At 56.9% G+C, this 17,169-nt stretch overlaps 1 protein-coding gene across 1 annotated transcript; it reads right to left on the minus strand.

Annotated features, from left to right (window-relative positions):
* Nucleotides 1-1,483: 1,483 nt before the first annotated feature.
* On the minus strand, nucleotides 1,484-2,659 carry LOC141974072 (neuronal acetylcholine receptor subunit alpha-10-like). Its single transcript, XM_074933327.1, has 2 exons — nucleotides 2,368-2,659; nucleotides 1,484-2,237 (listed from the first exon to the last, which is right to left on the minus strand). The coding sequence occupies exons 1-2, from the start codon at nucleotides 2,642-2,644 to the stop codon at nucleotides 1,753-1,755; spliced, it is 762 nt and encodes a 253-aa protein (XP_074789428.1). The 5' UTR covers nucleotides 2,645-2,659; the 3' UTR covers nucleotides 1,484-1,752.
* Between the last annotated feature and the right edge of the window lie 14,510 nt (nucleotides 2,660-17,169).

Raw genomic sequence — 17,169 nt, forward strand, 5'->3', positions numbered from 1 at the left:
TGAACATGTCTATTAGGAGTTCCATACTTTAACCCACAAGAGTTTATTGGGCTGGTGTCAAACAACAGTTGGGCAAAGATGACCTTTTCACAGGCCAATGCCCCTGTCCAAGCTACTCATCGTGGCATCAAGACCACAGCTTTTGGGCAAGGTCAGCTCATTATGAGTCTTAACAAAACCATGACTGAACCACGAGAGTTAGATTTGTTAGGCTCTATGCCACCCAGCTTTGGGGCAGTAGGGAGTGGGAAAAAAGCTGCCTTATTAGTTAATTCTAACGTACCCCTGACAAACAGTGACACCAAGCAACGCTTCATATACTGGGAACCAACCTGGCAATTGCTGTCCCCCAAAATGTCGTATTCCTATGTTTGGGGTAATAACACAGTGGGATTATGTTTACCTGCCCACACTTTCTTGATCTGTGGGGGAAGGAGTTGTTACAAGGGGGAATTGTTGTAATTCTTGTAGTTATCATGCTTGCTGTTATTTTGCTGTGGTTAGTTTTTTGTGTCACACATTCAGTACAGAAGGGCCTGCAAGAAATTTGGATTGCTCAAAACCAAGAAGAGGGATATGTTGGGATCTGGAGGACTTTCGGCAAGAGAATGGCCATGTGAGCAATCCTGCGTGAGAACAAGACTGATAGGAGCCTCAGCCGAGCAAGAATGCGATAAGGATGTGACCCTGAGTGAGGGGGGAGAAACTCGACGAGACAAACAACCCCCGGCAGGGGTTGGGACGGAAGAGGCAGTTCCACAAGGCGGGAAGCCTGGCAAGGCTGATGGGGCACTTTTTATCCCGTCATGAGAAGGTTTAAAGCGCGGGCTAAGTTAACTCTACAGTCTTGAGGACTTGTACTGCATGTTACTCACGTGTGCGGGAAAACATTATGAAAGGGCTTTCTTAGGTGTAATAAACGGGCATTGCTTGATCACATCGGTCGTGTGCGTGCTCAGCTCTCCAGCAGGGGTGGGGCGTAAAACCGGTGTCCCCGGGGGCTACCGGCGTCCCTGAGTCACTGTGTTCTAACGGAGAATAAAGTCTCCCATGGGGGTATTTGAAGGGACTGGGAACAAACCCTGGGAGGTGCGCTCAGCAAAAGCCCCTGGCGAGTCGATCGCAGAGGATCTGCCAAGCAGGCTGGCCCGGCCCCACCAAGCCCCCGACGTGCCCTAGAGGGGGATAAAGGCCCCGTAGTGGGCATGAAAAGTGTGCTGGGGCAGAGAGTCTGGGCTGTTCCTGCGTCGGGAAAGGTCAAGCCACGGCTGGGATTGCTTTTGTCGCGGGGCCGGGTGCCCTGGGGGGGTCGTGCAGGAGGACGGAGAAGGCAGCTGTGTGCCCCAGGGGATTAGATCTGAGGTGAAAGGCTCTGCTCCCCCGCCCCCTGCTGCAGAGCTGCAGATGGGGCCGCAAGGGCCGGGCACGGCCCCATGGACAGGAGGGTCACCCCCCCAGAACCTCCCCACCCCAGGCAGGAGAGCCAGGTCACCCTCCAGGGTTTATTTAGTTTGGGTTTTGTTGGGTTTCTCAGGCGGGGGGTGGAATGGGACGATGTGGCCCTGGCTGGGGTGGGGCTCCCGCTGTCAGGTTCCTCTTGCCTGGTGCGGCTGGAGCTCCCACCCTGCAGCTGTGGGGGGCCAGGTGTCGGGATGAGCCGCTCTCAGGACACACCCATGGCCACCATTGTCCCTGGAGCGGGCGGGGGGCTGTGGGCAGTGGGTGCATCAGGGCGATGGGTCCAGGGGGCCATCAGGCAGCTCGGCCCAGCACCAGCACGCTCATGAGGAAGACCATGAGGAAGAAGACCCACATGAAGAAGCGGTCCATCACCTTGGCCACCTTCTTCCACTCGCCGGTGCGGCGCTGTGCAGCTCGGTGGCGTCGGAAGCAGCCGGCGATGTAGCCAACGTTCGTCAGCAGCCCATCGTGGTGGCACAGGCAGCGGTCTCGGGGACAGGCTCTGGCCTCAGCACCCACTTCCCCCCGGCCGGGGCTCTCCCCCAGCCCTGCAGCGTCCCCTCCATCCTCCCGCTCGCCCAGCGCCCGCCGGGGGCTCTTGCAGCTCTCGCCCACCTCGTAGACGCAGCAGAGCCGGGCCATGTGGTGCAGGATGAGCCGCCTGGCCCAGGGGGGCACGGGCCGGGCCCCCGGGCCACAGTGGTGGACGTTCATGATGAAGATGGTCAGCGCGGTTGAGGCCGTGATCATGGTCATGGTGGCGATGTAATACTTCCCTGCGTGGGCAACGGACGGTGATGCCGCGAAGGGGTGGAGAGCCCCACCCTCCCCTCCCCTGGCATGGGTGCTGCCCACCCACCCCCCCGCGGGTCCCGTGGGAGGGTTCTGGCTGCCGTCGAGGCTCACCGATGAGCGGGACGCTCTCCGAGGGTGGCATGCTCTCTGCCACCAGCAGCTGGAAGACGGTGAGGGCCAGCAGCACCGTCACCCCCAGCGAGACCTTCTCCCCCGAGTCAGCCGGCAGGTAGAAGCCGAGCGGCGCCAGGAAGGAGACCATGATGCAGGGCAGGAGCAGGTTGAAGATGTAGAAGGAGGCACGGCGGTGGAGGAGCAGGGTGTAGGTGACGTCGGGGTAGGGCTCGGAGCAGCAGCCATAGGTGATGACGTTCCTCGTGGCCGGCATGCCCAGCACCTCCCACTCCACATTCTCCACGAAATCCGTCAGGTCCGCAGTGTCCAGGCGGTTGTGGAGGTCGATCTGGTTCCCATTGTAGGTCCAGGAGCCGAAGGTGAGGCGGCAGCGCTGCCGGTCGAAGGGGAAGTAGGAGACGTCCACCTTGCAGGAGCTCTTGGTGATGGCGGGCCAGTCCCACATGATGAGCCCGTCGGAGCGCAGCACCACGTTGGTCTCCATTGAGCCGCCGAAGCGGTCGTCGGCGCTGGGGGCGGGACGGCCATAGGGCCGAGGTGGCCCCGAGCCCCACGTGGGCCGGGGCTTTGCAGGGCCGATCACCTGCCCCCGACGCCGTGTCCCCTCCCCGCATCACCCTGCCCCCAAAAGTGTGGGCTCGGGGGTGCCGGCCCCCCCCCGCCCTCGTCACCCACACCGGGAACGCCCCGGGGGCCCAAGGTTGGAAATATCTCCCACGCAGCCCCTCCCCAGTCCCAGCCAGAGCCCCCCCAGCTCCGGGAGCCGTTGTGTGTGGGGGGGTGTCCAGCACAACCCACTTGTTGTAGAGGATGACGTCCGGCCGCCAGACGTAGCTGCTGGGGATGCGGATGCTGTCGATGCCGCCGTAGGTGTCCTCGTCCCAGGCGAGGTGGGCGTCCAGCCAGGCCTGGCGCACCCACAGGTAGGTGGTGAGGACCTGGTTCCTCTCGTCCTGCCGAGGGCAGTGGGTGCGTGCGGGGACAGACCCTGGTGCCACCCCCCCCTCAGCCCCCAACACTGCGAGGGTTCTGGGGGAGCTGAGCTGCCTTCCAGGGTGCTGCTTGTGGGGGGGTGGGAGCGATCTGAGTCACAGCACCCCAGAGTGATCCGGGTTGGAAAAGCCCTTGCAGCATCTCCAGTGCCACCATGACCCTCCCCCTGACCGTTCCCAACTCCCCCAGATCCCTCAGCGCTGGCTCAGCCCGACTCTTCAACCCCCCCAGGGATCCCGGGGACTCCCCCCTGCCCTGGGCAGCCCATTCCAACGCCCAACAGCCCCTTCTGCACAGAAATCCTTCCTCAGAGCCAGCCTGACCCTGCCCTGGGCAGCTTGAGGCCATTCCCTCGGGGCCTGGCGCTGGGGCCTTGGCTCCAGAGACTCATCCCCCCTCTCTGCCCCCTCCTGGCAGGGAGTTGCAGAGGGCCAGGAGGTCTCCCCTCAGCCTCCTCTGCTCCAGACTGAACCCCCCATCCCTCATCCAACCTCACGCTGCCGGGGGCTGTGCTGGTTTTGGGGGGCCTGAGCTGTCTTCAGGTGGTCTGAGCTGACCCGGGGGCAGCTGGGCTGGCTTTGGGGGGTCCTGGCTCGTTTCGAGGGATGAGCAGGACCCGCTGGGGAAGAGCAGAGCCCAGCTAAGCCGTGGCCAGGAGTGCGACGGGGCCGGTCCCGGTTTGGCTGGGCCGGGCCGCCGGCGCTGGTGCCACTCACCATGTCGATGATCTGGGAGAGGGTGACCTGGAGGGTGACGCTGAGCGCCCGCTCTGTGTCCTCCACGGGCCGCAGGGCGCTGGAGTAGTTGGCAAAGAGGTCGTGGAGCAACTTGTAGGCGAATCTGCCCTGAGCCCCCCAACAGCCTGCGGGGACCCAGAGTGGGGCTGGAGGGGCTGCAGGCGGGGGTGCAGCCAGAGCCCTCCCCAGGCACCCCCAGGAACCAGCTGAGTGCGGCCGGGGGAGCACACGGGGACCCCCGTCCCTCCTCGCCACCAGCCCGAGCCCCCCAACTCCACCGACGCCGTCCCCCACCCAGGGCTGCCCGACGTGCGGGGCTGCCGCTGCTCGCAGGGCTCAGGGGACCCTCTCCCCGGGGCCGGGGGGGGTGGGGGGGTGTCAGCGCCCCTCACTGCCCCTCCGCTGCTTACCCGGGGCCAGGAGGCAGCCGGCGAGGCAGAGGGTGAGCAGGGGGCCAGCTCCGGGCTCCATCCCGCCGCGTTCCCGCCCCGCGCAGGTCTCGGGGGACACGGGGGGGTGCCCGTGCTGCCTGCGAGCGCCGGGGTGACGCCAGGGCTGGGACAGCGCGGGGGGGCACGGCCCCCCCCAGGGAGCGACGATCTCCGTGCAGCGAGCCCTGTGCGGGGGGGGGGGGCGGGACGGAGGGTCCCCAGCCGGGCCCTGGCAGGGGGCCGGGACGGGGTTTGGGGGGTGACAAGGGCCGCGGCTCCGTGCTCTGGAAAGCACCGTCTCCAGGGGCCTCGGGGCCTGGGGGGCTGCGGGCTTTGGGGGTCGCTCCCCACGACCCTGGCTCAGAGCGAGCTGGGAAAGGAAACCTCAGGGCGGAACTCAGGGAGACGTGGGGGCACTGAAGCCCACCGAGGCCGGGGCAGGGCTGGTGGGAAGAGCCCAGGGTGGGCGCTGGGGGGCCCGGGGCGGGGGGACCGCGGTGCCGGACATCCCGGTCTCCGGCCTTGGTTAAAGAGCGAGGAAAGGGAAGAGTGTTCCCATTGAGAGCAAAATCCCGGGAGGTTAAGGGACGCGCCCAAGGAGACGCAGCAGCAAGTGGCAGAGGTCCCTGCCGCAGAGGTGCCGGAGCGTCGCCCCAGCTCCGGCCCTGCGGGAGGCCGCCGGCTCCCGCTGCCCCCGGCCCCTCCCTGGCACCTTTCCCACAGCGGTCCCCGGCAGCAGACGCCAAGCAGGGCGCCGATCGGTTTTAAGGCTGGAGGTTTTGTTTCCCACCGGTGAATTATTCATCCCCAGCGCCGGGTCCCGGCCTCTGCCCAGGGCGGCAGCTGGGGTTGCAGGGACGCGATGAGGGTAACGCAAGAGGCGCAGCCGGCTGCCCCGGCTCCCCGCACCGCGCCGGGGGCACGTGCAGCGCCCAGGGGGCACCAACTGCTGCTGGTTTTACGGCTGCTCGTGCCCCTCACTGGGGAGCAGGAGCCCCCCAGCCCCCTCTGCAGAAGCCAGGGGCGGGCACCCGCTATCCCCCCACCCTGGGGTGCGGATCTGTGCCCAGCCGAGGATAATCGTCTGTGGTTTGTGTAACCCGGCTTTGGACACGCCGCTTCCAGCCTTGGCGAAGCCCTTCGGCCTCGCACAGAGAAGCGCTTCCCGCCCTTTGCCACGACGCCGGCCCCCCGCTCATCCCTCCCCTCTCCAGAAATCCCTGTTCCAAGCCAGGGCCTTCCCCTCTCCGCACCCCCTCGGCCTTCACCCCACCCTCCTCTCCCTCACGCCGCAGGAGGTGCCCAGCACCCGGCTGCAGCTCCCCACCGGCTCCCCCCGTCCTCCTCCGCTTTTCTTCCCGCTGGTCTTCCACAGCGCTGCAGCCTTCCCGAAGGGTCTTCCAGGCTCAGGCCCTCCCTTAAGTCTGCTTAAGCCCAGTCTAACCAGTAAGAGCCACGACGAGACGCAGCCCCGGGGCTCCCAACCAGAAAACCTACGTAAAAAGCAAAGGAAACAGTGGGAATACTATAAACATTTTATTTATTGTTTTCAAAAAGACAGGAAAATAATCTAGATCATTTATTAATAATTTTTTTTTAATAAAAACCTTTACATAACCCCCATGCATCGAGACCTTCGGTGAGCCAACGCAAAGCAGCAGCAGGCGGGCTGGAAGCCGCTGGCTACTGCGAGCCGTGGCAGGAGGGGCCGCCGCAGTAACCCTGAAATCAGAGCAGACCGAGACGCGTTTGGTTTCTTTCTTTTTTTTCTTCCTCTTCTCCTTCTTCCAAAAATATTCAGTTTCTAAACAGAGCAAGAGTAGAGGCTGGACCCAGCGGAGCTCGGGGAGGGAGCCGGGGGTTCGTGGGGGGGACGGGGGCTCCGCTCAGTGCCGAGGGAGTTGGGGGGCTGGGGGGGTGTGATCGGTTTTGGTGTGGGGTTTTTTCCCCACTTTGGGCACACAGTTTGCCCCCTCCCAGCAGAAACCCGGAGCCCCAGAGCGCGGCAGGGCCGGGGGGGTGTCGCTTCGCTTTGGGAGACGGAGAAGCGAAAGGCGGTTGCACGTTCCCCACTTACCAAGAGGAAAAGACGCTGCTGAAGGGGATTTTTACTCCCTCGGCACGCTCCCCCCCACCCCCCGGCGCATTTTCACCACAAAGCCCCGCTTAACGCCCCGCTTAGAGCCAGGTGGGGTGCAGGGCGCGGGGCCACCTGCCCTCGGAACCATCCCAGAATTCATCGAAACGTCCTCGGCGCCGCGACGGCGGGAGGGGAAGGACCTGCCCCTCCCCAGGTAGCAGCTCGGGGCAGGCAGGATGGGCAAAACGGGCTTTGTTGGTTCTAGAAGGGGGGGGCACGGCGCCGGGCAGGAAGGTCCAACGCCTCTCACCGCTCCCCCAGGTGACACACAAAATAATAATGAACTCCTGTGTCAGCCCACGGAATCAACTTTTTTTTTTTGAAAACTTCAACAGAAAAACCTGTGCGGGCAGAGACTCGGTGGTTCGTCCTGCGGACAAGGTGAAAGCCCCACACCCTGTCCCTCGGAGGAAGGACGGCGGAAGGACGGGCCCTCAGCGCGTGGTCAGCTCGCGCAGGTAGGACTGGGTGAGGCCGCGCAGCTCCTCCAAGGCGTAGTCCTCGGGCATGGGCAAGCGCCCGACGTGGGGGGCCAGCAGGCGCAGGGGCACGCGCTGGGGGTCCGGGGCGGCCTCGGCCAGGGGCTGCAGGCTCAGCACCACGCGCAGCAGGTTGGCCACGCGTTTGGCCATGTCTGCGGGGAGAAAAGGGAGAAAAAGGGAGCGTCGGTTGTAGATGAAATTTTATTTGGGAGAATACTTGCTGTGCCTGGTACAGTCTTTTGGATGGAGATGAACTGGTTACACAATATCTGTAATATCTGCACAATTCTTTTTTTTAAAAAACACACAATCCTGCTGATGGGTATCAGGCACTTACCCCGAGATTGAAGTTCATGACATCCTGGTTTCCGAACTTAAGGACCTGGTTAAAGAAAGTAATTGTCGCTGTTCTAACAACTCTAGTCATACTAGTCTGTGTGACTGACCGGTTTCAGTGCTGCCCTGGTTGTGGTTCTTTTATAAAGCAGAAAATAGAGAGATGTGGAATGATAAATAAGAAGGATCGCAGGAGTGCAATGGAAAAACCAAAGGAGGGAACTCGTAAAAGGAAGAAGCTTTAGAAAAACTCCTTTCTCTCAGGATATTGTTAACAGCAGGAAAAATTAATAAGTGGCTATCGTTTGACAGGTTTAATTACCAGCGCCCAGGCGCTCTGGGAACAATCCTGACAGTTTGAGATTGGTCAGAAGCCGAGTAACCGCGATGACCCGCGGCCTGGCGGCCCTGCTGCTCGCTGCCCCCACCCGGGGCCGTGCCCCCCGCCCCGGCAGCCTGAAGGGACAGGCCGACGCCCCCCGGCAGGCCCCGGTCCCCTCCCCGCGCACCTGCTCGGAGGCCTCGGCCTCGCAGCCGCAGCCCCTGGCGAGGCGCAGGGGGGCCCGGCCGGGCGCGGGGCCGCTGCGGGCTCCGGGAGGGGCCCGACCCCCCCAGCCACGGGAGAGCGGCGGGGGGGAGCAGGAGCCGCACCCAGGGCCCCCAGGGCTCCCGGGGCCCGCCAGTACCATTAGTGTCCCCAGTGCTCCCAGTGTCCCCCAGTACCCACAGTGCCCCTGTGGGGCCCCACCCGTCACCCTGCTCAGGCAGAGCGGCCGCGGAACCCCCCAGGGGCTGCCCAGTGGGAGCACTGGGGGTACTGGGAGCAGAACGGTGAGTCTGCCGGGGCTCAGAGACCCTCGCTCCGGCTTTGGGCAGTGCGGGTGGGTGTGCGGGTGGGCGGCGGGCAGGGGTTGAACCCCGCCGTGCTGGGGGGGGCCTGCAGGGATCCCCCACCTCCGAGGCAGCGGAGGGACGGGGGGAGGCTCCCTCGGCACAGCACCCACCCCCCAGACCAGGATCCCGTCCGCAGCCCAGCGATTTCCTTCTCCCAATTCCTTGTCGGCGCCCCTTCCCGAGACGGGGCTCCCCGCTGCCCGGCCTCCCTCCCCTCTGCTTCCCCACTCCCGGCCCCGCGACCCCGGCACCGGGGCAGCCGGGGAACGAGGTGCTCACCTGGGGGGCGGCTGAAATCCTTCCGCCTCTCTGGCAGCTCCCGCAGGGCTCAGGATGGGGTGACTGGCCCTGGCTCTGCCTCCGCCTCCTCCTCTTCTGGCGATGGCCCTGCTCCGTCCTCACCGCGTACACTGCCAGGGCATTGCTCGGGGTGTTTGTCTTCTCGCCGGGAGCGCCCGACACCGGCGTGGGCTGGGCCTCTGCTTCGGCGGCAGCGCCCGCCCTCGGCCTTGGAGCGGCTGCAGTTTCCGTTGAGGACCTGGCAGGGGCCGCAGCCTCTGGGGTCTGTTCCCAGCCCCAGAGCCCTTCTCTCCCCTCGGAGGGCACGGAGAAGCCTTCCTTCAGCAGCACCCGGTAGGCGTGGGCCAGGCCCCAGCATGTCGCCGCGACCCGCGCTCCTCTGCAATTACACTTTCTCCAGAAAATCCCCGAAGCTCCAACGAGGGAGGAATAGGGCAGCCAAGTTCCAGTGCCCCGCAGGCGCCCGCGGGCCCAGGCACTTGCCCGGGCGACCCCGCACCCCCAGCCGCTCGCAACACTCCAGCCCCGGGGCCGAGCTCCGGGGGATTCTCTCCAACAGCTGCTTCGCCCCCAACCCAGCCCGAGCCGCGGGCAGGAACACGCCGGCTCCCAGCAGCGAGGCGCCGGCAGGGAACGCCAGCAGCCCCGGGACCCTCGGCACGCCCGGAACTCTCCAGCACAGCCGCACACAGCCCCCGGGCCGCCTCCCGCCCGACAGCAGCGCCGGGACCTGCCCGCGGCGCCACGGGGCGGCGGCAGCGCCGGCACGCCGCTCGGCAGCCGCGGCGACCAAACCTGCGGGGGCCAAGGGACCGCCGGGAGGCGCCGTCTGTCCCGGCTCAGCCCCGAGGCCGGGCGGGGTCTGAGCCCGGCCGGTGGCCGCTCCCCTCCCGCCCCCCGGTAACACGCGGGAGGGACGCGGCGGCGGGAGCCGCCGGCGGAGCGGAGAAGCGGCGCCGGGCCGGTCCCGGCCCCGCGCGAACGAGCCGCGCTCCCGTCCCACGCGATGGGCAGCCGCCCCGGCCACTGCGGGCCCGGAGCCCAGCTCCCCTCCCGCCCGGCCCGAGGCCCGCCCCCTCTCCCGGCCGAGCCCGGGGCGGCTCCGCAGCGGGGGGCGGGCAGGGCCTTTCCGCGGGGACCGGGGCGGCCAGGAGGGGGGCGCCCCCCGGAGGCCGGGGGGGGCCGCGCCGCGACCTGAGCTTCAGCCCCCTCGGCGCCCGGCACCAACGCCACCCGCGAGGTGCTGAGCCCCCTCGGCGCCGGCACCCGCGTTATGGCCGGGCAAAGCCGATTTTTATAAAAATATATCATTTTATTGGGTTCCATCGAGTGAGGGTGGGAAGCAATAGGCAAAGCAGCGCTGGGTGCAGGGAGAGCCGCAGCTCTGCCACACGCACCCCGAGTTCAAAACAACGGAGGTTTTTATACTCCTGTGCCACCGTCTTTAACCAGCCCTCTCCCGTCAGACGATTGTCCTGCTTTTCTCCAGCGGGTCCTTTGAGATGCTCGGGGCTTTGTCCTCCCCTGCGGGGTCTTTTGGAAGTCTCGGAGCCTTGGTCTCTTGGCACGCTTTTCTCCTACTGGATCTTTTAAAAGCCTCATGATCCCATCTTTTGGCGGCTTTTCTCCAAGCAGCAGTCACAGGTTAGCTCTAGGTGGGGGGGGTGTTCCGAGAAGCGGTTACCTATCAGCTCTAGGTGATGGGGTTCCCAAGAAGCGGTTACCTATCAGCTCTAGGTGATGGGGTTCCCAAGAAGCGGTTACCTATCAGCTCTAGGTGATGGGGTTCCCAAGAAGCGGTTACCTATCAGCTCTAGGTGATGGGGTTCCCAAGAAGTAGTTACATTTTTCCAACCGAATGCCATACTTGATATTTTATCCATATATATTCAAACATTCATTGTAATACGGGTCATAGTAACTGCAAATCACTTCAAAACCCACACAGGGTACCATATTCTATTTTTACAATACTTTAGACAGCAGGATAGTGTGGTTTAACATTTACAGATCATTCAAACCTATCATACCCGCCTTGCTTAACTTAGCAAATTAGTTACAATAGTTTATTACAGTCCCCCCATTTCTTTTTATACCTCAACTTGCTGGTTAAGCTTAAAAATAGCTTCCCTAGCAGCCCCTAAAAAGGTGCCATCTTCTTGTTAGGTCAGTATATTGTTGCCTTAATATCATGAGTTGGACAGTTTTAATCCTGTTCTTAACAAGGTTAATTAATTTAAGATACAAGGTCCAAAAGTGAGAATTATTAACAAAATAATCAGGGATCCAATTAAGGTTGTTTTTATCTCCTACAGGACTGAAAACTTCGTTCAAATTATCATTTATCCGTACATGGCAACACCAGGATCCCGTATCATTTCTCCATACACAGGTTCGACTATAAACGCTGTTTCTGTATAACTTAGCATATTCAGTTTTATTTTTATCTGACCAGAATCCCTTGACCCCTTTGCTATGTCCCTGTTCATTAAGCCATAACCATATATAAATACCTCTGTCTTTGTTGATCGATTTATGTGTAAGTGTCCACTGGCATTTACTCTCCCCTACATCAGTTCCTCCTGTCCGAGTTCGGTTCACACAGATCTGCCCTGATTTGGAAACTGGATTGGCCATGCTCCGTTTTCTTCCCTGGTAGTGTTGTTAACATCACTGTAATTACTCACAATCTGCGATGGAGTAAGGGGTACAGAGACCCACGGCCAGCTGGACAGTCCTACAGGTCCTCCACAGACCCAACAGTGGCTTCGATTGAAAGTTCTGCTCATTGTCTTGGCTAATAAAACAAACTTGTTATCTTCAAGGGGATCACATGGAGCACTTCGGCTTTCTGTATCCAGGACAGGGCCGACACATATAATTAGGAGAAAAAGGAAACCACTATAGTGAGGTCCGGTATGGCACATTTTTCTGTTTGTCCCTAGACCCATTGGGTTGCTGCCAACGGTCGGGTGTTTATCTTCTCAACAGCAAAAATGGAGGCCAACCCGGTCTTGCCCTCACTTCGAATTTATTTTTAGTCTTCTTCTCCTTTTTGTTACTCTTATTCAACTTCTTGTTCAACTATATACAGCGGCTTATACACTTATTTATAAAGCAGACACCACAACTTATTATAACAAACATTCAGGATTTTACAAAGCTTCATAGAAAATACCTTACATTTTCTTGTTACCAATACAGAGTCCTTCTAATTATTCAATTAGTCTTAATGAGTCCATCCCTTTGTTGATTCCGCTGCATTCGAAGCTTTAGGTCTCCCGGCGTTGATTCAATCTTCCACTGAGGCTTTTCTGTAACCGGTCCTTTCACCCTGAAACTCGAGTCCACCCTCTCTCAGCAGTTCTTACAGCAGTTTTTGTGGTTAATAGTACTCGGAATGGTCCTTCTTATCCATGAGATAAGCTTTCCTCCTTCCAGGTTTTAATCATTACTTCATCTCCTCCCTGTGTTTTGTGTACTGCAAATCCTAAAGGAGGTGTCTGGGCTAATATGATCCGAATTAAATGCTTTTATAATTCCAAACCGTGGTAGAATTTGTTCCAGTACTATTTAGTTACTGACTGAGCAGTCGCTCTGGTGGTAGGAAAGGCTTCTACCCGGTGAGTTAATTGATCTGCCATTACCAGCAAATATTTGTATCTCCCAACTTTTGGTGGTTCTGTGAAATCTACCTGGACCCTCTCAAAAGGTTGATAAGCTGTTTTCCTTCCACCAGCTGCGGTCTGTCTCATAGTTCTTTTATTAATCCTTTAACAGGATAAACAACCGTATGTAGTTTGTTTTGCAATTTCATATATTCCAATGCAGCCAAAATATCTCAAGAAATGATCACTCAAAGCCCTACTGCCCCCAGGACTTCATTTTCTACAATTTGTAATTTAGATTTTGAAACCTTGAATCTTTTTTTTTTTTTTTTTTTTTTTTTTTACAAAGTTCAGCAGTTCTATAGTCCCCATCCTGACATCATTCTCAGTTTGTCCAGCTATTAATAAATCATCTCCATATTGTAAAAGCTTTATTTTTGAGGATGGCTTGAACATCTGCAGTACCTTTTTTTTTTTTTTTTTTTTAATGCCTGCCCAAAAAGGTTAGGCGATTCTGTAAACCCTTGGGGAAGCCCTGTCCCTCTGAGTTGTTGTTTTCTATTATTAGATGGATCTTCCCATTCAAATGCAAAATAGTCTCTGTTCCCCTTGTCCCGGGGCAGGACCAAAATGCATCCTTTAAGTCAGTTACACTGCAGCGAATAGTCAGGGGTGGTTGGTTAAGCAGCACATGGGGGTTTGCTACCACAGGGAAACGAGCCACAGTTGGCTGATTCACAGCCCTGAAATCTTGCACCCATCTGTAAGATCCGTCTGATTTTAAAACCGGTAAAATAGGTGTATTATGTGGAGACATACAAGGTCCCAATGTGCCTTTACTTAATAATTCGTCTGTAATTGGTTCCAGCCCCTCTCGACCCTTTAGGGGAACGGGGTATTGTTTTGTCTGAATTGGTGTCTCCGGATCAATTCTAACAATTTAAATAGGCTTTATTTTAAGCCTTCCAATCTCTCCTTTTGTATACCAGACTTTAGGATTTATCTGTCGCTCGTCTTTTCCCATTAATGTATAATTATTTTTTTTTTTAATTTTTCTTGTACTATTATTTATTTTTTTAATTTCAGCTTCTGGTAGCAATAATAAATCCCCTCGGAATATTTTTTTACAGTTGATTTTTTTTTTTTCCCCCCGCACCCCTATTTGCTAAAAATCCAAACTCTTCTCTCTGGGGCTTCATTTTATTTTTATCAAGCACTCCTTTGACGTCTTTATCCCCAGAAAATAGAACTCCCGACTCTGTTATTCTTCTTTAAACATCCTTTTATCCTGCTCCTGTTTTCTGCAGTTCTGCTGTAAACGTCCCTTCTTTCCACAATAATAGCATGCTAATTCGTTTCCTCTAATTACTGCCCCTTTCTCTTCACCACCCAAAGCTGCAGGTAAATCCGTTAGAATGAGATCTCAGAGGTTTCTCTGACTGCTGCAAATATTTTCGCCTTTGCTTTCTGCTTTTACACTTTCTGTGTTTCTTTTAATAGCTCCTGCAGACTCCGGTCTTGCCAATTGTATACTTCCTCTAACTTTGCCCTGATGGCACCTCATGAATTGGCTACGAATTGAGTGGGTTTGGTTTTTTGGTTTGGTTTTGTTTTTTAATAAAGCCGCTCCCACGGGGCGTGTGGGCTCTACCCCCGAACACATTTGTAAATTCTCTCTTGATCTTTCCAGCCGACCAGTGGGTGGTTCATCTCTCCCCTGATGTTCGCTAAAGGCTTTATTAATGTTTTGCCCCCGAGGAACTGCTTCTCTAATGCCGGCCACTGTTCAATTTCTGAGGTCCCTCATATTCTGTCGGCCCTGTTCTTATGACCCCAGTGAGGGCGGACACTGGGCCAGTTCCGACCCGCCGGCGGCCCCGCTTGGTTTTGCGGTTCCCACAAACACATTCCGGCTGGTCTAATCATTTGCCTTTCCTTGGTCGTAAATAAAACGCTTAAAAGGGACTGTGCTTCTTCCCAGGTGCAAGTACTGGGACCTAAACATTGATCCAACCTCTCAGCTGCTCCCAGAGGATCATCTAATAGAGTCCCCATTTTTTTTCTTGTTTTTAAATTTGGTCCATCGGAGGTGTTGAACGGGACTGCCCCAAATCCGATGCCTCCTTGATCGCCTCCGAGGGGCACCTCCCGTGAGGGGTAAAGAAGGTCCCTCAGTTACGGCAGTTTTACCTCTTGCACATGCAGCCGGAGGCAGAAGGGAACCGCCGGGGGTGTCAGAGCCGCCGGGGCAGTTGAGGCCTCGGGGGCAGTTGAAGCAGCCGGAGTTAAGGCCGCCGGGGCCGGGGCTGTTAAAGTATGGAGGCGGCCAGTTATCTAGTGATGCCCATTCATCATCTTTCTCTATCCCTTCCTTGTTCTTATCCCCTTTTTTCTTCAGATTTTTCATCCTTTTTTAGTGTAAGTACTGAAGCTGGATAAGGACGTGAAGTCCTGATCCACAATTTTGCATAATCGCTTTCTTCTCGACTAAAAGGTTTTCTTGAGTAAACAGATGTACTAAAGCCTGGCAAATCCAGTCTTCAAAAAAATCCAAAAGTAGGCCAGAAGACAGGTGGGTTTAAAGGTTTCTTCGGCCATTCAACCATACAATATTGGACTCATTTTAATTTACTTTTTCCTTTTCTAGGACCACTTTCATTCCAGTTTCTAACCATTATGCCTAATGGACTATCTGGTGGTATATCCGGTAATTTACTCTTTTTTTTTTTTTTTTTCTTTCTTGCTCCCGGGTTTTTGATTCCTTTTGACCCATCTAGGGCTTTTACTGTGGAAACTCCTACAGCCCTTGTAGGGGGTTGGACCCAGGGAGTTGGGCCTCTTACCCATCCACGTATCCTTTGGGAATTTTCTACGGCAATTCCTCTCGCCTTAGGAATTTTCTACGGCAATTCCTCTCGCCCTTGGTTACCAGTAAGAGTGTCTTGCGGGAGGGCTGAACCCTTTACCCACCCACGTACCCCTAGAACCCGTGCACCCACCCACGAGTCCTATAGGATCCGCTTCGGTCCTTCTCCGGCCAAATCCCTCGCGGGAGTTTGGAACCGCGGTTAGAAGACCTCCGCACTCGATTCGGAACTCAAATCCTGGCTCCAAAACTACTTTCGTTTCCAGAATGAGGTTCCGTCTCAATCACACTCTCACACACAAGCAACCGAATCCCACCCAACCGAACGGTGTGCCTTATACTCACCGCTCCGTCGGCTTCGTTCGGGTCTTCGTGCACCAGAATTCCGGGTATTTTATACTGCAGTTTTTCCTTTGGAGCTCCAATTCCTTTGACTATTGCTTCTCTTTTGTCCGTTGATCTCTGGAGACTGACCCACACTGCTACTTTCGAGCCACAATCTGTGGGGCGCCCCTCGAGAAGCCGCAGTCCAGGAAAGCACACTGGTGACGCCAACGTGATCTCAAATTGTTATAATCGGACAAAGCCAATTTTTATAAAACCATATAATTTTATTTGGGTTTGTGATGGTTTGACTCTGGCTAAATGCCAGGTATCCACCAAGTCGCTCTATCACTTCCCCCCCCCCTTCCCTTTGTTTTCTCAACAGGGTAAAGAGGGGAAAGAAGATAAACTAACCCTTGTGGGTGAAACAAAAGCAGTTTTAATATAAGCAAAGCGAAGCAAAAGTCCGCGCGCGGAAGCAAAAGCAAACAGATTTATTCTCTACTTCCCATGAAGAGGCGATGTCGGGCCTTCTCAGGAAGCAGGGCTCCAATACGCGTAGTAGTTGCCTCGGAGGACCAAGGGTGACCCCACCCCCTTCCTCCTTTCTCCCAGCTTTATACTGAGCAGACGTCATATGGTATGGAATATCCCTTGGGTCGGTTCGGGTCAGCTGTCCTGGCTGTGTCCCCTCCCAAGATCTTGCCCACCCCGTCCCACTGGGGAAAATATCAGAAAGAGCCTTGGTGCTGTGTGAGCACTGCTCAGCAGCAGCCACAACACCAGGGTGCTATCAACACCCTGCAGCTCCCAGCACAAACCACAGCACCGTGAGGGCTGCTATAGGGGAAAACCGATTCCAGTTCAGCCAGACCCAATACAGTCTCCACCCCTTATTCCATACCATTTACGTTATGCCCAGGTCCCACATAATATTCATTTATCCATTCCATAAGCTTTCTTCACTTCTTCAGATGTTCGGTGTCTTGGCTTCCATCTGTCAAGATAGATGCTCAGGACAGAAGTATGCTTGACCGTTGGACTCCAGCACCGGCTAGGTTTGGGTCGTCATTGCACGTGTCTGGTTCACTCTTCATCGTTCCTACTTCCTCCATCACTTCCTGCAACATACAACTCATCCCACAGATTACTTTCCCCCCAAGGTTAAATGTCCTTGAGGCACACACTGAGTAGTCCCATCCTCCCGCATTACCCACCAAGTACATCCAGGTCCCTGAGCAAAGACAATCCCACGCGTGGGCTTGCCTTTTCCCAAGGGAGGAGCAATCCACACTGCCTTCCCCAGCCACCTCCCTGTGTGTACTACAGGGACCTTATCTCCTCCCACAGTATGAAGGGGGTTTGTTTGGGCAGGCCCAGGACGGTTAACAGATCCTCTGGTATTAATTAGCCAAGTGGCTTCTGCTAAATTTATATCCCAGTGCTTCCATCCCCCATTGTCCAATGCTTTCAACATAGTCTTCAACAGTCCGTTATATCTTTCAATCTTTCCACACGCTTGTGGGTAATAAGGGATGTGATACACCCACTCAATGCCGTGTTTCTTTGCCCAGGAGTTTATAAGATTATTTCGAAAATGGGTCCCATTGTCTGACTCGATTCTTTCAGGAGTACCATGTCGCCATAAAATTTGCCTTTCAAGACCC

The sequence above is a fragment of the Athene noctua genome, chromosome 1 (genome assembly GCF_965140245.1).
Source record: "Athene noctua chromosome 1, bAthNoc1.hap1.1, whole genome shotgun sequence".
Taxonomy (NCBI): Eukaryota; Metazoa; Chordata; class Aves; order Strigiformes; family Strigidae; genus Athene; species Athene noctua.